Here is a 21,662-nt window from a genome sequence, read left to right as displayed (position 1 = left end):
TGTTTGGGTTTATCTCTGGGCTTTCTATCTTGTTCCATTGATCTGTATTTGTTTTTGTGCCAGTACCATATTGTCTTGATAAGCTTTGTAGTATAATCTGAAGTCAGGGAGTCTGATTTCTCCAGCTCCATTTTTTTCCCTCAGGACTGCTTTGGCTATTCAGGGTCTTTTGTGTCTCCATACAAATTTTAAGATTTTTTGTTCTAGTTCTGTGAAAAATACCATTGGTAATTTGGTAGGGGACTTCATTCAATCTGTAGATTGCTTTGGGCAGTATAGTCATTTTCACAGTATTGATTCTTCCAATCCAAAAACATGGTATATCTCTCCATCTGTTTGTATCATCTTTAATTTCTTTCATCAGTGTCTTACAGTTTTCTGCATACAGGTCTTTTGTCTCCCTAGGTAGGTTTATTCCTAGGTATTTTATTCTTTTTGTTGCAATGGTAAATGGGAGTGTTTCCTTAATTTCTCTTTCAGATTTTTCACCATTAGTGTATAGGAATGCAAGAGATTTCTGTGCATTAATTTTGTATCTTGCAACGTTACCAAATTCATTGATTAGTTCTAGTAGTTTTCTGGTGGCATCTTTAGGATTCTCTATGTATAGTATCATGTCTTCTGCAAGCAGTGACAGTTTTACTTCTTTTCCAATTTGTATTCCTTTTATTTCTTTTTCTTCTCTGATTGCCGTGGCTAGGACTTCCAGAACTATGTTGAGTAATAGTGGTGAGAGTGGACATCCTTGTCTTGTTCCTGATCTTAGAGGAAATGCTTTCAGTTTTTCACCATTGAGGATGATGTTTGCTGTGGGTTTGTCATATATGGCTTTTATTATGTTGAGGTAAGTTCCCTCTGTGCCTACTTTCTGGAGAGTTTTTATCATAAATGGGTGTTGAATTTTGTCAAAAGCTTTTTCTGCATCTATTGAGATGACCATATGGTTTTTATTCTTCAATTTGTTAATATGGTGTATCACTTTGATTGATTTGTGCATATTGAAGAATCCTTGCATCCCTGGGATGAATCCCACTTGATCATGGTGTATGATTCTTTTAATGTATTGTTGGATTCTGTTTGCTAGTATTTTGTTGAGGATTTTTGCATCTATATTCATCAGTGATATTGGTCTGTAATTTTCTTTTTTTTGTAGTATCCTTGTCGGGTTTTGGTATCAGGGTGATGGTGGCCTCATAGAATGAGTTTGGGAGTGTTCCTTCCTGTGCAATTTTTTGGAAGAGTTTGAGAAGGATGGGTGTTAGCTCTTCTCCAAATGTTTGATAGAATTCACCTGTGAAGCCATCTGGTCCTGGACTTTTGTTTGTTGGAAGATTTTTTTTTTTTTTTTTTGTGGTACGCGGGCCTCTCACTGTTGTGGCCTCTCCCGTTGTGGAGCACAGTCTCCTGACACGCAGGCTCAGCGGCCATGGCTCACAGGCCCAGCCACTCCGCAGCATGTGGGATCTTCCTGGACCGGGGCACGAACCCATGTTCTCTGCATCAGCAGACAGACTCTCAACCACTGCGCCACCAGGGAAGCCCTGTTGGAAGATTTTTTTTTTTTTTTTTTTTTTTTTTTTTTGATGTTTAAAGATAATGCTTTTTAATAGTTCAAATATTTTTAAAAATCTCATCAAAAATGTATCACCTTAACAGTACTTTGCACATGTGGAATTTCATACCTAAATTTGATACTATTTTGGTTTATTTATGGCTACTTACAAGAAGACTCAGTAATAATGTCCATTCATTGGAGTCTTTTTCTTTGGTTGAGCCTATTGGGACCAGGCTGATGAACTACTTTATGCAAATGAGATGGTTAAATTCATGGCAATATGAATTATAAGGGTTCTCATTTAATGGAAACGAAACTTAAAAGAAATTCCATATTTTATCCCCATTGTGGTTTACGGAAGCTAATATCCTGTTCAGAGGTTGAAGAGTTTGAATAGCTCACACAATCCTGTAAAAATTACAACTGGCTGCCCTTTAATAAATAAAGTCATTGTAAAGAATTACATTTACAGAGTGAAAAGTGAATACATAGCATTTCAAATTCAATTTTGGAAGTACTAATAAGTACTGACCCATAACAATATACACTAGCTACCTTTTTAACTGTCCATCATTAGCACCAATAAAGATTCAACAAAATTACCTTTATTCTCACATCTCAAAACAATTCTGCAAATTCTTAGTGAAGTATAGTCACAGACCTTAAATATTCACATTGTTTTCTATGTCATACTGAAAATAAGTTCATTACTTTTCTGGATATTCTTTACAAAATCTCATTAAAATTCCTGGTATTATCACCCCAATTATACAGTAGCACAACCACCCTACGACGTTTCACATGATAGCTCCTTAGAGGTTTCACATCTAAATTACCAAGAACAAAACCCTTCCCTCCCTCATCTTGCACTCATCTTAATTCTATACTAGTCCTTGGATTATGTACCACTGTAAAAGTATAACTGTATCAAAATTACCATGTTTATGGATACAATAATGTCATACAGAGTAACAAAGTTACATGTAATGACAAAGATTACTAAAGTTAGGCCAGACAAGAACAAAGTTAGGACATGCTAGCTAGGCAAAGTCCCTAGAAAGAGGATCCTAGTATCCTAAGTTCAAATAACATTGACAAAATAATGAACAATTATCTTAAAAAAAAAATTATAAAGCTACTGGCAAATCAGGTAATTGCTAAATAAGAGTAGAGCACGAGATTAAACTCTCTAATATTTACAACTGCAACATACTTGAGTAAAATTACAATTGTGCACATATCAGTGGCTTTGTAACAAAAATAATTCATATACATAGAGGAAAAATTAAGACAGTTTTCAATTCAACAGAAGTTGAATTCAATCTATCTCAAAGATACTCAACAGCCCAAAGATTTACCACAGAATTGAAGATTAGCTGATAAACCAGAGCCATGTTACCGGCATTTAAGACAAATTTTAAACAAGTTAAAGTCTATCATTTGTTCCAAAGTCAGAAGACTGTGCAAACTTGACTTCAACAGGAATATACTGAGATGTGCAAACAAATGTAAAACCTCCACTAGCTGTTTACCTGGAGGCTTACCTTTTTTTTTTCTCAGTGAGCTTCCTGTTAACAACCATAAGCTATAAATACAGGTACAATGCACAGTCAGTGATCTTTTTGTTTTATTTATTGTTAGAATATAAAAGAACTGAAAGAGCAATAAGTTTAATTTCATTTTTATAAGGAAGACTGCATTTACCTGAAAAAGAAATATGGCATCACACACAAACACGCTTCAGGGGAGGAGTATGTTTAAGAACATGGTGTCCTTCTGAACGCTAAAGGAAAAGCGATTCCTGTTTACTGTTAAAATACGTAGTGTTAAAGTTCTCTATTTAAGAAAAAGACTTACTAATTCTTCACTAATGTAAGTTTTTGTGAATTCAGTTTTCAAATCACAGTAATCTACATAACCATTATTAACAGCTCTGTGTTTATAGTACTGCAACAAGCCAACAAACACTTAAATGCACTTCACATCAAGAGTATGTAAACTTTATTTTTTCCTCTTCAAGCCTTCAGAAAATTAGGGGCTATTTCAGCAGCCAATCTGGTCAGAACCTCTGAAGGCAGAATCAGTGCCTCACAGTGTAAATGACCATCTGTGGCACTGCATACCCATCTGGTAGTGAAGTGTCCCCCTTCAGTGGCTTCCAGTAAGGCCTAGAGTTTAAGGTTAACATGAAAAAGTGCCACCTTTGTTTTAGATTAGTGATGGACTCTGACAAGATAAAATAAAGTTATTCTGTATATTGTTATACTTACAAGCAGCTCCAATCCTGAGTATTTATGGTAATATCTAAACATACAAAAATGTATGTACATTTTTCTCCACTTTCTTGTAAACAGTTGTCAGCATACTGTTTTATCCCTTTCTGTTGGAAGATTTTTAATCACAGTTTCAATTTCATTGCTTCTGATTGGGTCTGTTCATATTTTCTATTTCTTCCTCTATTCACATTTTATGGATTCTAACCTGGCCAGTTGAATTTAAACAATTTTTTATATGTAATATTTGATGCATATACAATATTGCCATATGCATATAACTTACTAAGCATAATGTTAAAATGAACTTGCAGGACCCTATTAGACAATTTAGACTTAAATATCACCAATATTATCATTCTACCTGTGTGCTTCTTTCTATCTCATATCCCTGGTTCCTCCCTAAACATAAGCACTGTGCTGAATGTCATTATCATTTTCTTCTACTTTTATTTTTATTTTCATTTTTATTATTATTATTTTTTTTTTGCGGTACGCGGGCCTCTCACTGTTGTGGCCTCTCCTGTTGCGGAGCACAGTCTCCAGACGTGCACGCTCAGCGGCCACGGCTCACGGGCCCAGCCACTCCACAGCATGTGGGATCTTCCTGGACCGGGGCACGAACCTGTGTCCCCTACATCGGCAGGCGGACTCTCAACCACTGCACCACCAGGGAAGCCGGACTTTTAAATCACATATGTATGTATTTCTTAAAATGTTAGTATTGCCTGTTTTTGAGTTTTAAAAAGAGGTATGTATTTTGCCTTCTATAACTTTTTTAAAGTCAACACAGTGTATGAAATTCATCTATGTTGCTTTTTTTTCACTGCTGTGTAATCCATTATATGAATATTTATAAATAAATAAATATACATATATCAGAGTTCATTAATTTATTCTTCTATCTTCAGCAAATCTTTTTCAAACTTCTTAAACTGTGACTCTCATAGTAAGAGATAGGTTTTACTTGTGATCCGGTGTATATATATATGCATATTCAAAAAATAATGTTGAGATTTTGATTGGAATTGCATTGTAGTTAGAGACCAGTTTGGAGGGATTGACATCTTTACAATAGAGTTCATACATGAACATGGTATGTCTCTTCATTTAATTGGGTCTTTAATGTCTTACATTACAATAATTTTCACCATAAAAGTCTTACCTTTTTTTGTTACCTTTATTCTAATATACCTTATATTTTTTATTGCTCTGGTGCGGGATAACTTCTTTTTAAAATTATATGTTGTCTGTTATGTATAGAAATGCAGGTTTTTTAATAGAATGCTTTTATAAACAGCCACCCCGTTAGCTATCTTATAAAATCAAGGATGTGTGTTAAATTTTGTCAGATGCTCTTTCTACCTGTACTGAGATGATCATATGGTTTTTCTCATTTAACATGTTAACATGATAAAATATTGGATTAGCTTTGTCAGTATTTTGTTTATCATTTTTCATCAGGGCTTAAGATTGAGATAAACTTGTAATTTTCCTTTTTCCTACTTTCCTTGTCTTGCTTTATTACCACCTTTATGTGTTTTCTGGAAATACGTGTGATTAGAATGACCTGTTCTTAAAAAGCATGTAGCACTCATCCCCCAAAACATCTGGGCCTTGTGTTTAGTTAGATTGATTATTTGTTTATTTATTTATTTGGTAAGAAGATTTTTAACAACAAATAAAAATTCTTTAATAGACCTATGCAGGCGTTTTGGGTCAGATGTCTTGATAGGTTGCATATTCCTAGAAAAATTTTAGTTTCCTCTAAGTTTTCAAATATATTGTCATAAAGCTGTTCCTAGTATTCTCATTTTTAAAATCTTTGCTGTAACTATAGTTTTGTTCTCTTTTTGAACAGTTGTGATGGTTTATATGGCCTTACTCTTTAATGTTTTATTTTTACTTTCTTTGGGTTTATCCTACTGTCCTTCCTACTTCTTAAGCTTGATGCTTATTAGCTCATTTTGGCCTTTCTTTTGTATTTAATGCTATAAATTTACTTAATATTACTTAAAGTTCACACAAGTTTTAATATCTTAACTGTCATATAGATCTAAGTATTATGCCATTATAATTTCTTTTTTGACCCATGAATTACTTAGAAATGTGATTTAAATTCCCCAATTTATGGGAAATTTATATTTATTTTTCATGTTGATTGTTAATTGCATTGGGATCAGAGAATGCGGTCTTGTTTGATTCCTAGTCTTTGAGATTTATTGAGAAATAATTTATGGATTAATACAATGGCCAACTTTTATAAGTGTGTGCTTGAGAAGAAGTGTGTACATCCTTGGATATAGGGTTTTATATTTTTACTAATATTTTTTTGTCTGTATAATCTATCAGTACTTGAGATATATTAATCTCCAACTAAAGTGTTGGTTTTGTCTTGGCTTTTGTCTATTTACGTAAATATATATGTATACATATAGAGATAGACTTTTATTAGGGGCATATGCAAGTAGTAGAATTAATATATCTTCCTTTGATTTGAATTCATAGTTTTGTATTTATATTAACACAGTTTTCTGTTTTGTTTTGTTTTGTTTTTCCGCTGCGTTGGGTCTTCATTGCTGTGTGCGGGGTTTCTCTAGTTGTGGAGAACGGGGGCTACTCTTCGTTGCGGTGCACAGGCTTCTCATTGCAGTGGCTTCGCTTGTTGTGGAGCATGGGCTCAAGACGCACGGGCTCAGTAGTTGTGGCATGGAGGCTCTAGAGCACAGGCTCAGTAGTTGTGGCACATGGGCTTAGTTGTTCCATGGCATGTGGGATCTTCCCGGACCAGGGCTTGAACCCGTGTCCCCTGCATTGGCAGGCGGATTCTTTTTTTTTTTTTTTTTTTTTTTTTTGCGGTACTCGGGCCTCTCACTGCTGTGGCCTCTCCCGCTGCGGAGCACAGGCTCCGGACGCGCAGGCCCAGCGGCCATGTCTCACGGGCCCAGCCGCTCCACGGCACGCGGGACCCTCCCGGACCGGGGCACGAACCCGCGCCCCCTGCATTGGCAGGCGGACCCCCAACCACTGCGCCACCAGGGAAGCCGGCAGGTGGATTTTTATCCACTGCGCCACCAGGGAAGTCCTTAGTTTTCTATTATTAACACAGTTTTCTATTAACATATTTTGCCTTAAAAATTTATTTTGTCTGATATTGACCTACCATTCAGCATTCTTTTGATTAGTTATTTGCCCGGCATATGTTTTCCCATCAGTCCTCTGTGTTTTAATGTTTTAAGTTTTTCTACAAGAAAAACCATGTAGTTATATCTTGCTTTAAAAAAAAATTTTTTTTGACAGCATTTTACCTAACTTTACATAAGTATGATTGTTGATATTGTTGGACTGGTTTCTACCATCTTTCTACCATCTTTCTTAGTGTTTTGTGTTCTGTTTTATTCAATGCTCTTTCCCCTTTCTTCCTTTCTTTTTAAAAAATATTTATTTATTTATCTGGCTGCGTCGGGTCTTAGTTGCAGTATGCAGGATCTTTAGTTGCAGCATGTGGGATCTAATTCCCCAACCAGGGATCGAACCTGGGCCCCCTGCATTGGGAGCATGGAGTCTTCACCACTGGACAACCAGGGAAGTCCCTCTTGCTTCTTTTTAAAATGAGCAATTTTAGGTTCACAGCAAAAGTGAGAGGAATGTACAGTGATTTCTCATATATCCCGTGCTCCCCCAAATGGGTAGCCTTCCCCATTTTAAACATTCCCCGCTAAAGTGGTTCAATTGATGAACTTACATTGACATATCATAATCACCCAAAGCCCATAGTTGACATCAGAAGTTCAATCTTGGGCTGCCTTTTTGGTTTTGATCCCGTATGCAGCACCATTTTTTTAAAAAAAATTTCTCATTTGGTTGCCTTTGCACCTTTAAAGAAAATCAATTGACCGTACATATATGAGTTTATATCTGACTGTATTCTGTTTCATTGATCTCTGTGTCTGAATCAGTTACCAATACACAACTGTCTTTATATTGATATTGTTGATCGATATTAAGCAAACCTGAGGATATCATAGGTTTGGTCCCCCCCACCACAATAAAGCAAATATTGCAATAAAGTGAGTCACATGAATGTTTTGGTTTCTCAGTGCATATAAAAGCGCTCTTCTGTAGTTTATTAAGTGTGCAATAGCATTATGTCTAATAAAACAATGTATATACCTTAATTTAAAAATATTTTATTGTTAAAAAATGCTAACCATTCTCTGAGCCTTCAGTGAATCATAATCTTTTTGCTGCTGGAAGGTCTTTCCTCAATGGTGATGGCTGCTGACTGATAGGGATGGTTGTTGCTGAAGGTTGGAGTGGATGTTGCAATTTCTTAAAATAAGACAACAATGAAGCTTGCTGCGTCAGGGGACTCTTACTGTCATGAATGATGTCTCTGCAGCTGTTTGGTACCATTTTACCCATAGTGGAACTTCTTTCAAAATTGGAGTCAGTCCTCTCAAACTTTGCCCCGCTTTATCATCTATGTTTATATAATATTCTAAATCCTCTGTTGTCTTTTCAACGATCTTCACAGCATCTTCGCCAGGAGTAGATTCCATTTCAAGAAACCACTCTCTGTGCTCATCCATAAGAAGCAACCTCTCATCTGTTTTATCAGGAGATTGCAGCAGTTCAGTCACATCTTCAGGCTCCACTCCTAATTCTACTTCTCTTGCTCTTCCTACCACATCTGTGTTATTTCCTCCACTGAAGTCTTGGACCCCTCAAAATTACCCATGAGGGTTGGAATCAGCTTCTTCCAGAGTCCTGTTAATGTTGATATTTTGACCTCTTGCCACGAGTTGTGAATATTCTTTATGGCATCTAGAGTGGTGAATCCTTTCTAGGAAGTTTTAGTTGACTTTCCCCAGATCCATGAGAGGAATCACTATCCACGGCAGCTTTAGTCTTATGAAGTATATTTCTTTGATAATAAGATTTGAAAGTCAAATTGACTCCTTGATCCATGGTCTGCAGAATGGATGTTGTATTAGCAGCCGTGAAAACAACATTAACCTTGTTGTACATCTCCACCAGAGCTCTTGGGTGACCAGGTGTATTGTCAATGAGCAATACTATTTTCAAAGGAATTTTTTTTTCTGAGCAATAGGTCTCAACAGTGACCTTAAAATATTCAGTAAACCATGTTGTAAACAGATGTGCTGTCATCCAGGCTTTGTTGTTCCAGTTATAGAGCATAAGCAGAGTAGATTTAGCATAATTCTTAAGGCCCTAGGAATTTTAGAATGGTAAATGAGCATTGGCTTCAACTTAGTCACCAGCTACATTAGCCCCTAACGGGAGTCAGCCTTGCTTGACACAGTGTTGCCACAAACCTTCAATTTGTAAAACACATAATATCTGCAAAGCACAATAAAATGAGTTAGGCCTGTATTGTTATTGCTGAGAAGTACGTCTTGAGATCACGTAGAGTAAGTTCTCTAATTTCTTAAAAATTAGTTTGGTTATTCTTTTGTCCTTTGCATTTTCATATACTCAGATTTAGTTTGTTAGTTTCTACAGAAAAGACTGCTGGGATTTTTGAGTGGGATTGGGTTGAATCTGTCAATCAATTTGGGGGGAGTTAATATCTTAACAATATTGAGTCTTCCAATCCATGAGTATTCACCAAATAGTTTTGTGTTTTGTTTTTGATTTTTGTTTGTATTTGGCCTTTGCATAAGTATTTAAGCATACTTGTATTTGCTTTTTCACCTTATGTTGCACAAATGATAGCATATTGTGCTACTTTTACACTTGCTTTTTAAAAACTTTTATTTATTTTTATTTTTATAAATTTATTTATTTATTTTTGGCTGTGTTGGGTCTTCGTTGCTGTGCGTGGGCTTTCTCTAGTTGAGGCGAGTAGGGGCTACTCTTTGTTGAGGTGCACAGCCTCCTCATTGCAGTGCCTTCTCTTGTTGCGGAGCACGGGCTCTAGGTGCATGGGTTTCAGTAGTTGTTGCACATGGGCTCAGTAGTTGTGGCTCGCAGGCTCTAGAGCGCAGGCTCAGTAGTTGTGGCTCACATGCTTAGTTGCTCCGCGGCATGTGGGATCTTCCCAGACCAGGGTTCAAACCCATGTCCCCGTCATTGGCAGGCGGATTCTTAACCACAGCACCACCAGGGAAGCCCTGCACTTGCTTTTTTAAGCTAATAGTATTTTGAAATTTGTCCCATGTTTGAGGATCTCTCTCTCTTTCTCTTTGCAGCTGTATGAATGTATCATTATCTAATATTTAATATACAGTATATAGTGTTATGAAAAGGAAGCATGAACTACTAACCAAAAAAATAAAGATATAAACAATTTCATTTTTATGCTATGGCTGGTTAATAGAGAGGGTTATAACAGCTCCATTTATTGAGTGTATGTGCTAAGCCCTGTGCTAACTTCTTTTGTATACGTTATTTCATTTAATTTTTTATCTACTTTTTGAGGTAAGCTACTAATTTCTTCATTTTATCCAATGCATATTATAACCATGCCACTCAAGAATGTAGTTCTTGGGCTTCCCTGGTGGCGCAGTGGTTGAGAGTCTGCCTGCTGATGCAGGGGACACGGGTTCATGACCTGGTCCGGGAAGATCCCACATGCTGTGGAGCAGCTAGGCCCGTGAGCCATGGCCGCTGAGCCTGCGCGTCTGGAGCCTGTGCTCTGAAACGGGAGAGGCCACAACAGTGAGACGCCCGCGAACCACCAAAAAAAAAAAAAAAAAAAAAGAATGTAGTTCTCAGACTATGGGTGTCACATAGGAGGTTGTTAGAAATGCAGGATCTCAGTCTCTACCTCACGTCTGCTGAGTCAGAATCTGAATTTTAACCAGATCCTAGCTGATTAGTATTTATATTACAGTTTAAGATGTTCTGCCCTGTGAGGTAGGTACCCATATTCCCATTTTACAAATATGGGACTGAGCCTTGAAAAGGTCAACTGGCCCCCAGACCACACAACTGGTAGATAGTGGAGCCAAGAGTTGAACTCATGTTCATCCTATTCTAGAGTCTGCAGTCTGAACCTTCATGTATCTACTTGCCACAGGGAATAGGGAGGGAAAACAAATACTTTGTAGACCAAAAGAGCTAATAAAACTTTGGGCTTGAAGGTAATTTTAAGATTTATTTTATCTAACTTTCTCTTAGTCTCGGTAAAGAAGAGGGTTCAGAGAGATTTTGCGATTTGCATTGAGTTAATACAAATAGAGAAATGGCAAAACCCATTCTAGATCCTATGCCTTCTGATTTCCTGCTTGTTTTCTTTCATGACATGGAGAAGAATCAAAAAAGAAAGAGAAAGGAAAATAACTTGAGTGTATTCCTCATTAGATAGTCTCTCACCACTCTTTGCAAATTTCCTACTGATGTTCGTGGCTGTCGTGACCACTTGGAAGTCGTGATAACGTATTTTCCTTTTGCCTAGGTGTTGTCTGGAGGGTGGAGAAACAGACGTGTAGCATCAACATCAATGAATAGAGAATCCTCTAGGTCTCATGCAGTCTTTACAATTACAATAGAGTCGATGGAGAAGAGCCATGAAACTGTGAACATACGGACCTCCCTTCTCAATCTGGTGGATTTAGCAGGATCTGAAAGGCAAAAAGATACCCATGCAGAAGGGATGAGATTGAAGGTAAGAATAGAATTATGGTCTTCAATTCTTGACTGAATTATTACTAGAAGTCAATACCAAGCTAAGTGTTTTGAGGGCTACAAAAGATTAAGAAATTGCTTTCATCCAAAAGGTATAGAAATTTTTGTTGTGGGGTAGGGACAGTAAACATACATGGGATATGACAAGTGTCAGTAGCAAGAGTATTTGAATTCATGCCAAAAGGGGTGATAATATGAGTGGTAGCAGGGGTCAGAGGAAGAAGGGTATGACATGGTCTGCTTGGGGGAAACATGGCAAAGTAGTCCTTGAGTTAAGGGTTAAGGACCTCGTTCTAGGTTAAGGTATTACCAGAAGTTCTTGGTAATATGTAATTGCTAATGTGTATATGTATATGTATTGTAATATGTACTGTCAATAAAATGTGTGTGGGGACTTCCCTGGCGGTCCAGTGGTTAGGATTCCACGCTTCCAATGCAAGGGACACGGGTTCAATCCTTAGTCAGGGAACTAAGATCCCACATGCCCTGTGGACAAAAAAAAAAAAAAAAAAAAAAAAAAGGTTCTTACATTATAAAACAACTATACTCCAATAAAAATTAATTAAAAAAATAAAATGTGTGTGGATTCTACAGTTTAGGATATATAAGGGCAGAGGGGAAAACAGTCAGAAATGGTAGAGGAGAGGGTCTTGTTTGCCTTAAAAGTGAGGGTCTGAGCCACTTGAACTCTCAGGCAGTTTCAGTCTGTCTCACATTTGTGTTTCTATGGGGACATGAAGCAAAGAAAAATAGCATAAGTTCAAAATAGGACATATGCTGGGCCCATTCTCAATGCTTTATATATATTAGCTATTTAACTGTCCCAACAACTCTGGGAAGTGATCCTATTATCCTTTCTATTTTGAAGAAACTGGAGGAAATTTTCCAGGGGCACATGGCTAAGGGTCGCTGAGATTCAGATGGTAATCCAGCTCCACTGACAGGGCTCTCAACTGTGACCCTAAACCACCTTTCTGAATGGTAACAGATAGTGGCAACTCCGGACTCATCACATCTTGCTTAATAATTTCTATTCCTCCTCTCTTTTTTTCTATTCTCCCACTTCTGCAGACCCAGTTATCGAAATATGCTCCCTATGGTAAAAATCCAGTGTAACATGTTTAACCCAAACATTTTTCTTTTCTCCTGAAACCACTCTTTTAAAGGGGTTTTATTATACATTACATTACAGAATTAGACTGAATGTTCTCTTGTAATATGTTCATTGGTGGCTTTGTGGGACATGAGAGTGGGTTATTAGTTACCATACCCTTATAATGTAGCAAACATTTTAACATAAAAGGATTGAAAAATATGCCTATTAATGCACTCCAAATTTTTTTCCTGTGTTCTCTTCTAGATTTTATCCCTACCTATAGGTCAGTTTAAAACTATTACAATTATGAGGTGACATTGATATTTTTTTCCTTCACATGATTTTTGTGTTTGTATTTGAATAGTACTAAAATTGCAGTGTGTGCCTTGAATAGGAAAAGGTTAGTGGACAGTTGAGGACATCTTTTTGCTGAGAAGTTAGTTACCTTAACTAATATTGTCCCTGTCTTGCCTTTCCATTCAAAATTGCCACCCTGCTAGGTATATTTTAATTCAAAATACTAAAAAGACATCAGTTCACCTCAATTTTTTGTTCTTTTTCCCCAATGCCCTAGGAAGCAGGTAACATAAACCGATCGTTGAGCTGCCTGGGCCAGGTGATTACTGCGCTTGTCGATGTGGGTAATGGAAAACAGAGACACGTTTGCTACAGAGACTCCAAACTTACCTTCTTACTCCGGGTAAAGTAGATCATTGGGTTCCTGGGCCCCTGTTTTGGTTATGCTCACTATGGTTGGTAGTCGGATAATCTCTCAGCCTTGGTGCTAATAGTATACATTTTCTTTGCTTAAAAAACATCTTGTGGTTTCTCCCCTGAAAATGTGTACCATTCATATCATTAAACAGGATTCCCTTGGAGGTAATGCCAAAACAGCCATAATTGCAAATGTTCATCCTGGATCTAGGTGTTTTGGGGAAACCCTATCAACGCTTAATTTTGCCCAAAGAGCCAAGCTGATTAAAAATAAGGTAAAATACTGAGTATACTTAAGTAAATTAGAAAAATATTTAAGCTTGCAGTATCTCACTTTTGTGATTGCCCTCATATTAACATTAGCTTTTAGTTATTGTATTTCTCTGTTGTGAAAGCCTAACTCTAAGCAGGGTTTCTATTTTACCTTTCTGAGCCTTCTATATCACTCATGTAATTTGACACTAGAATAGGTCTTGTGGTCATTATTGTTTGGCTAGTTTTTTCTCAAGGGAAGGCAAAGTTTTTCTTTTGTAATTGGGCTGGAGACTAAATTTATTTACCTAAACCACGCTATCGGAGCTGGGTGTTGGGAGCAGGAGGATCTGCTATGAACGTAATTTGATGCTATTGACCAACTTTGTCTTTCAAGTTGTCTGTAACTCTAAGGATTCCTCATTTTTCTTTATATACAAGAAGTTTCCTTGATACTTGTGTACACCAGTGGTCAGAAAACTTCCTGTAAAGGGCCCACGAGGTAAATAATTTCGGCTTCTTGGACCATATGGTCTCTGTCCCAACTACTCAGCTCTGCCTTTGTAGTGAGAAAGCAGCTGTAGATGATATGTAAACATACAGGCATGGCTATGTTCAAGCAGCACTTCTCCAACCCCTGGTGCAAACTGTCAGAAGACCAAGGAGTTCCCCACTTGCTTTGGAGAGGTTGGAGGGCTCTTTGGTTCTAGACAAAAGAATCAAAGGGCATAAACTGGCAAATTAATTTCCTCTCTCTTTCAACAGAGAAAGTGGTCATTGTTACCTCCCAAAATAGACTCCCTGGTGATCTTATCATGGTAAAAGCAAAGAGGTCCATGTTGCCTCTTCCCTTGGGTAAGGCAGAAGAGTATAGGTCTGGTTATTCATTCATTTTATTGGATTATGAACCCCCTGTGGGATATTTGTAATATGAGGAGGAAAATCATTAGAGCTTCCTGACCCTATCTCTTGGGACTTACTAGAAAATTTTGGAGAGTGGAGAACTGCAGGGATAACTAGAATTAATGTGACAGTGATGTCACAGTGTATAGGAGTGCCTTTTAATGAGGCTGTCCATAAGAATCAGAAACAACTAGAACTGGCTTCTTAACACATGAAATAACCAAACCAGGAGCCTTATACTAGTCACTGCCAATGGTGAGTCCTCTGCTGCAGCCTACCAAGGGAAAGTGGCTCGGATGTCTGGAATTTGTTTAGGGGTGAACAGTCCTTCCCAGTGGGCAGACCCAGCTACAGACAGGAACATGGGGACCTTGGGGCTGTCAGAGGTTTCTCCCTCACTCTGGAGTATTGGGTATTTGATTTGGTTGGTTCTCAGCTCTTGACTCTTGTTATCATCCTCTAGGTTTTGTGGGACTTTATGAACTTCTTAGAAGTCGTCTCAAATAAGACATTTCTTTAAAACAGCATTTAGTGTGATAATAAAACAGAAATGGAGTTGTCAAACCAACTCTCCCTTCCAGGAGACTGTTAGGAAATACAGGGTTGGATTTTTCTGGAGAGGGTGGTTTCTTCCAAGCCAGTGGAGCTCAGGTCAGCTCTGCAGTTCCTTACACCTCTTTAGTGAGCGAAGACAGGGGGAGGTGACATTCATGGAGGTGTTTGCTCTTCTTCATGGGGTGGGGTTATCTCAGGAAGAAGGCAGTGTTAGATGAATATACGTTGATCCCAGAGGTGACCCAGCCCAGCAGGGCCCAGGGCTAGTCAACAGAGCAGAGACCTAAGTGGGGGCTTGGGGAGGGGAGGGGAAAGAGTCTCTGGCTCTTGGTGTGAAGGCAGAGGGGAAGGAAGCTCCCTCCGCACTCCAGGGCACTGATTTTGGAGGCCTTTGGACTGTTTGTGAGATGCAAGTGCAGTTTTGTTTGGTCTTCGTCACTCCAAATCATACAAACAAATATAAACACGAGACTGTATGACTTAGCATTCTTTTAATGCTTTTTAAAAAAATTCTTGAACAGGCAGTGGTAAATGAAGACACGCAAGGAAATGTGACCCAGCTCCAAGCTGAAGTAAAGAGGCTCAAAGAGCAGCTGGCCCAGCTTACTGCAGGGCAGGTACCACCAGAAAGCTTTCGGACCGGAGGTACGATGAGCGCAGTGTCCTCTAACCTGAGGAAATCCAGGTGTGGGTATTAGTATGAGAGCCCTCCAGTGACAGGCACAACACAGTAAGGCTACCCAGATTTCCCACAAGTGTCTGTTCCTGTTTATTTCACCTACATAGGAACATGGTACTTTGTAACCAGACACAGTTACCACAGGTACTGATTTCTGTGAGATGTGGTGGGAAGGGGCAGTAGAAATAATTTTGAATAATTCATCCCTAATAAGTGCTAAAAAGAGATACTAGTAAATTTCATTTAGATCCACTTCCAAGATTCTGTCATATGTAATCTTTATATGTTTACTAAATTGGATATGAGAGACTTACTTTTCTTCAAAGAATAGGTAATTTGTAGACTGGGTTAATTTGAAATTCATGAACTGGTGATGAGAGTCTGATTCTTTTTTTTTTTTTTTTTTTTTTCTTTTTTTGGGAGAGAGAGAGTGATTCTTTAAGACGAATTGAGAGCAGTCAATCAAAGGCTATTTTAGCTCATTTCTTGTTCTTAAAATTTGGGAGATAAAACATTTTTCCTCTTTCCTTTTCTTTCTTACTGGACCCATTACAGACAAAGACGAGACTGACTACATGAAGTATTTCCGAGAGGCAATGTTATTCTTTAAGAAATCTGAACAGGAAAAGAAGGTAGGAAACTGAATTAGTAAAAGGGAATTCAAGATATTTTAGGCTTTCACCATGAAGAGCTTTTCCGAGTGAAATAAATGGCACAGGTAAATAAAACAAAGGAAGACTGAAAAACCTAATTTTGCCTTTGAGATTAAATGTGAAGTTAGTGTTTATTGCTTGTTTTGTGAAAATTTAGGGAAGCCCAATTATTTTTTATGTTTAACCAAATTATGAATTTCTTAAGTCTTTGGTAGAAAAAGTTAGCCAATTGGAAGACCTCACCCTCAAAAAAGAAAAATTTATTCAATCTAATAAAATGATCGTGAAATTCCGAGAGGATCAAATAATGCGCCTGGAGAAGCTCCACAAGGAATCCCGGGGAAGTTTTCTGCCCGAGGAGCAGGATCGTTTGCTGTCGGAATTGAGGGATGAGATTCAAACTCTGCGAGAACAAGTGAGTACATGACATTCGCAGTAATTGTAAAACTAAAAGAAGTTCAAGGCAAGTATGAATCAGTCACCAAATTGGTCAGCAAATTCTTGGAATTTAATGCAAGAGAAAGTGTTTTAAATGAATTCAACTGACAGTATGATTGCATAATGTGCCCCCGCTCCCCGCCCAATTTTCTAAAGTAGTAAAACCTGAAGGGAGAAGGGAGGATGTGGTGGTGGTGTCGCTGCCGTGGCATTTAGCCCCAGCAGGCCAAGCCCACTTCCTCCCAGTGGGCACCTGGGGTTATCGGAGCCAGGAGCCAGTAGTCTCTTCGCAGCTGAGCCCTTTGAAGTGTTGTTGTTTTTCCTTTTCCCTGAGAGGATGGATAGTTGACACAGGCACGTAATTAAAAAACAAGGATAATCTCTTACCAGAAGGGATATCTTTTGAGAGGTTTTTCTGCATTTTCCAACTAATATTGATAGATGTTTTTACTTTTATCCCTTTTGTGCACAGAAGACAGCATACACACTTTTCTGTACCTTGCCCTTTTCATTTAATGTGTCTTTGGGGGGCATTCCTCCCTGGTCAGTAGAGAGTTTCCTAATTCTTTTCAGTGTGTTAATTCAAGCCGTCTCCTTTGCAGGAAGAGCATGCCACAATGTGCACCCTGTGCTTATCACTGCAGGTGCCTGGGTGAACGTTTCAGGGGTAGACGGGGAAGTTTCGAGTTTCCAGACCTGAATGTAGAGTTCAGAGTTGTAGAATATGCACATATTCAGTCTGATGGTAAAAGCTGAGGTGCTCCCCACCCCCACAGTGCCTGTGTGTCCACAGTGTTGCACAGTGTTTGGCTTTCAGAAAGACTTGTTCACTAAGGTCATGTTTGTAAATACGTACGTCTCTAATTCTTCCATGTGACAGGTAGAGCATCACCCCAGAGTTGCAAAATATGCTATGGAAAATCATTCCCTCAGGGAGGAGAACAGAAGACTGAGATTGTCACAGCCTGTGAAAAGAGCCCACGAAATGGATGCCCAGACCATCACAATCCTGGAGAAAGCTTTCTTTGAAGTATCTGGCACAGAGAAAAATGACAAAAGTAAGACGTGATAGTTGTAAACCTGCCTTCTAGGGGCGAGGGGACTGTTTAAAAGGGCATCGATATTGCCTTGCATTGAGGTTTTTCATTTTAGCTTCTAGACCTGGTGTACAAATTTCTTATATACATACTTATTCTTTATGAAAGCTAATAGATACCCATTAGCAAAGGAATACTCAAAGAATATCTCTGTCTTACAGATAAAAGATTGATTCAGATATTACTTTACACTTTTATTAAATGGAATTTTCCTATTTTAAGTATTTGAAATGAAACGTGCTTAACTAATGACAACATGAATGAGTGTAGAATTGAGATATTTATTCACCTGACGAACATCTGTACAGTGTGAGAGATGTCAGAGTGATCAGACTCACAGTCCAGCCAGCACAGTGATGGGTCCTGATGTCATGGTTGCGGGCCATGCTTGCCAGTGTACGTTCTGCTCTACATTAGTTCTGTAAGTTTACTGTTACTCTCTGAAAAGTGGTTTAGTTACTGATCTGATTTACACGCTTGGCAGCTATTGGTGTTAATGCTCTGGAATTTGGTAACAAAGTCTATGTTTGCTCCATTCTTAGAGTGAATATCTTCATGGTCTTTTATCACACTCTGTTTCAGCCTTTGTTTCTCTTTAGGTTGAAATTGAGATAGTTCTAATCTTTTTATACTGCAATGATAAAAGAAAAAAATATTTTTTAAATTTCCTTTTCCAAGCCTTCTTCCATTCTGTTATGAATTAACAAACGAATAAAATTCACAGAATATGGGTTGTAGAGAGACCACAATTTTAGATGCAAAGTTAAAATCAGGTTTTCTGTATTAACTATTTTTTCCTACAGTGCTCTGTATTTTGTTGGCCATTTTGCCCTCAATAGTACCTTAACTTACTGCCTTTGAAAGATACTAATGGTAATTTCTGGACTCACCATCTTCTAAACATACATCATTCTCTAAACAATTTCTTTTTTAATAAGCAGTTTGGGGTATTTACTTCAATCTTTCTTCCTTTTTAAAAACATATTTATTATTATTTTTTTCCTTTTTTTTTTTTTGGCTGCGTCGGGTCTTACTTGGGGCACATGGGTTCTTTGTTGAGGCATCTCTGTTGAAGCATGCAGGATCCTTTCGTTACAGTGCACCGTCTGCTCGGGTTTCTGTCTAGCTGCGGCACGTGGTCTTCTCTCTAGTTGTGGCATACAGGTTTTCTCTCTCTAGTTGTGGTGCACAGACTCCAGGGCTCGTGGGCCCTGTAGTTGTGGCACGTGGGCTCCAGAGCTCATGGGCTCCTCTGTAGTTTGCAGCAGGTGGGCTCTCATTGAGGCGCACAAGCTCAATAGTTGTGGTGCACGGGCTTAGCTGCTCCACGGGCTTAGTTGCTCCATGGCATGTGAGATCTTAGTTGCCTGGACAGGGATCGAACCCACATCCCCTGCATTGGAAAGCTGATTCTTTACCACTGGACCACCAGCGAAGTCCCTCTCTAAACAGTTTTACATGTTACTTCCCATACTGAAACTCAGTGGCACTCTTTTCAACAAATTCAGCCTTCTAAGCAATCCCTGAAAATTAATATATTCTACCTGGTAGATGATACCAAGTTCTTTCAGTTGGCTGCCATTGCTATTTGTTTCTTTTGCTAAAAATTCATTGACCGTTGGCACTAAATCCTGCAAGATTCAGTTGGTGATGTTTCTCTGTCCAGCAGTGTGGGTGTTATACTTCAGTCATTGTTTGCTCTTTTCTCTTAATGGAAAAGGTGTTGGCTTAAATATGCCCCTTCATCCTGTGGCTTCACAGCTTCTCAAAAACAACTTCTGATACTCTTTGATGCACTGGGTTGTGTCTTATGTCTCCTCTTGAGTTACAGGCTCTTGTATTTTAGGGTCCACTTTCCAATGATTTCTCTTTTTTCCTCCTTGTGCTTCAAAATTGATACCTGGCAGAGAACTTAGAATATGTATTCTGTTGTTTTTCTCTTTCAAAGACCAGGTTGTTTCCTTATTATCAGGTCAGCAAAGATTCTCTCCCAAAGCTCCGAAAGAGCCATGTTCGTTAGCAAACACTGAGAAGTTAAAAGCACAACTCCTGCAAGTTCAGACAGAGCTGAATAATTCAAAGCAAGAATATGAAGAATTCAAAGAACTAACTAGGTAAAGTATAAATACACATTCATGCTTACTATTTCTGATCTTTTAGTGTTGGTTTGTTTTGGTGTTTAGCATTGATGATTTAATTGAGCATTTACCTTAAATATTCTAATATAGCAGCTAACTTGTTTTGACATGAAGGAAAAGAGCTTGCATCTAGCTCTTTTTCTTTACTCATTTTTAAAAATTGAAGTACAGTTGACATAAACTTCTAGTCTTTAATAATATATTCAATGAACTAGGTGATACAGATGTTTTAAGGGATATACCTGTTAAGATGAGTATCTGTTAAAGTTACTTGTAAATTCTTTATCTGGCCAGCAAATTTAAATCACCACTGTTATGAATTAGATCAGGATTTTTAGAAATTATAGGTTTGTTAATATTCTTTTTTTTTTGAGATTCAAGTTCTATGCAGTTATTTATTTTTTATTAAATTTTTCCTGTTAATATTCTCACTTGATATTCTTTGTAAAAGAAAACAGATAAACCGCATTCATATTATAACTAAGATTAATCCCATTCTAAAATATATAGAAATGTTTGTTTTAAAAATAACATATTACATATGGAATCATTGTGGATTGTTTGGGCTTTTGAATTGGAGCTCTACCATTTGCTAGTTGAATACCTTAAACAGTCATCAATCTCTGAGTTGTATTTTACCCAATTGGAAAATCCCAGTAATAATCTGAAAATATCTCTGATTTAAAGAGCTAACTATAAAGTTTTGTGAGAATATAAACTGTAAAGTACTCTACAAATGTATGACATTACTTATTACCTGAAACACTCAATATTATAATATGTGTTAGGAAAAGGCAGCTGGAATTAGAATCAGAGCTTCAGTCTTTGCACAAAGCGAACCTTAATCTTGAAAACCTTTTGGAAGCAACAAAAGCCTGCAAGCGGCAAGAAGTTTCCCAGCTGAATAAAATTCATGCTGAAACACTTAAGGTAGGTCATCTGAGGCAATACTTCAACCTTAAATCAGTGCTGTCTCATTTTGTTAATAATGGAGAGTCTGCACAGACTATCTCCAGATACAGACAGAATCCCTTGCCAACAGTTAACCCCAGGGTAATACTAGTCCTAGGGTTCTGATGTATACCCCCAGTGGCAGGGTCATGTAGGGAAGAATACAGCATTTGGAATCAGACCTGTCTAATTCTAATCTGATTCTAATCTAAATTCTAATCTGTCAGTAACCTTAGGCAGGGTTTCCTAACTTCTGAGCCTCATTTATTGCCTCTGAATTGGAGACGAGGCCAACTTAATAACGGGGTTTTTAGAGCATTAAATGAGATAATAAAGTGCCTGGCACCTGATGGCTCTCAGTATATGGCAATTGTTGCTATAATGTGTTGTGTGCTCAAAGCTTGCAGTGGAAGAATAGAAATCCTAAAGATAAAGACCACTAAAGGATCAAGGGTAACATAGGGGATAATAGAAGGGATTGTTGCCCTAAATAACCGAAGCCCTCATGAAAGAAGAAAACTGTGAACATCTGAGAATGAGGAGAGGGAAGGGGAATGCATAAGGAAGGCAAAGGTTAAGAAGCTGATGCTGCTCATCTTGGTTATTTTAACTTTTGGGCCAAATTCTCTGAAGGCTAAAAAAAAAACCTTTCCTTATACATCTTTAAAAAAATAGGTGTTTATCTCTAATGGTTATCTTTATCAG

At 38.0% G+C, this 21,662-nt stretch overlaps 1 protein-coding gene across 4 annotated transcripts in view; it reads left to right on the top strand.

Annotated features, from left to right (window-relative positions):
- KIF15 (kinesin family member 15) overlaps positions 1-21,662 on the top strand; it is an 88,328-nt gene that overhangs the window by 27,174 nt on the left and 39,492 nt on the right. For 3 of the 4 annotated variants that reach the window (XM_060109845.1, XM_060109844.1, XM_060109847.1), the window contains exons 8-16: positions 11,252-11,461; positions 13,152-13,277; positions 13,444-13,566; positions 15,523-15,646; positions 16,236-16,312; positions 16,539-16,748; positions 17,652-17,829; positions 19,817-19,982; positions 20,795-20,936. In XM_060109845.1, the coding sequence (XP_059965828.1) occupies positions 11,252-11,461; positions 13,152-13,277; positions 13,444-13,566; positions 15,523-15,646; positions 16,236-16,312; positions 16,539-16,748; positions 17,652-17,829; positions 19,817-19,982; positions 20,795-20,936 (1,356 nt within the window). The remainder of the gene's footprint in view (positions 1-11,251; positions 11,462-13,151; positions 13,278-13,443; positions 13,567-15,522; positions 15,647-16,235; positions 16,313-16,538; positions 16,749-17,651; positions 17,830-19,816; positions 19,983-20,794; positions 20,937-21,662) is intronic. The other variant, XM_060109846.1, reaches the window with a different exon arrangement.

This window comes from Mesoplodon densirostris, chromosome 10 (genome assembly GCF_025265405.1).
Source record: "Mesoplodon densirostris isolate mMesDen1 chromosome 10, mMesDen1 primary haplotype, whole genome shotgun sequence".
Classification (NCBI taxonomy): Eukaryota; Metazoa; Chordata; class Mammalia; order Artiodactyla; family Ziphiidae; genus Mesoplodon; species Mesoplodon densirostris.
This window is presented reverse-complemented; position numbering and strand designations above follow the sequence as displayed.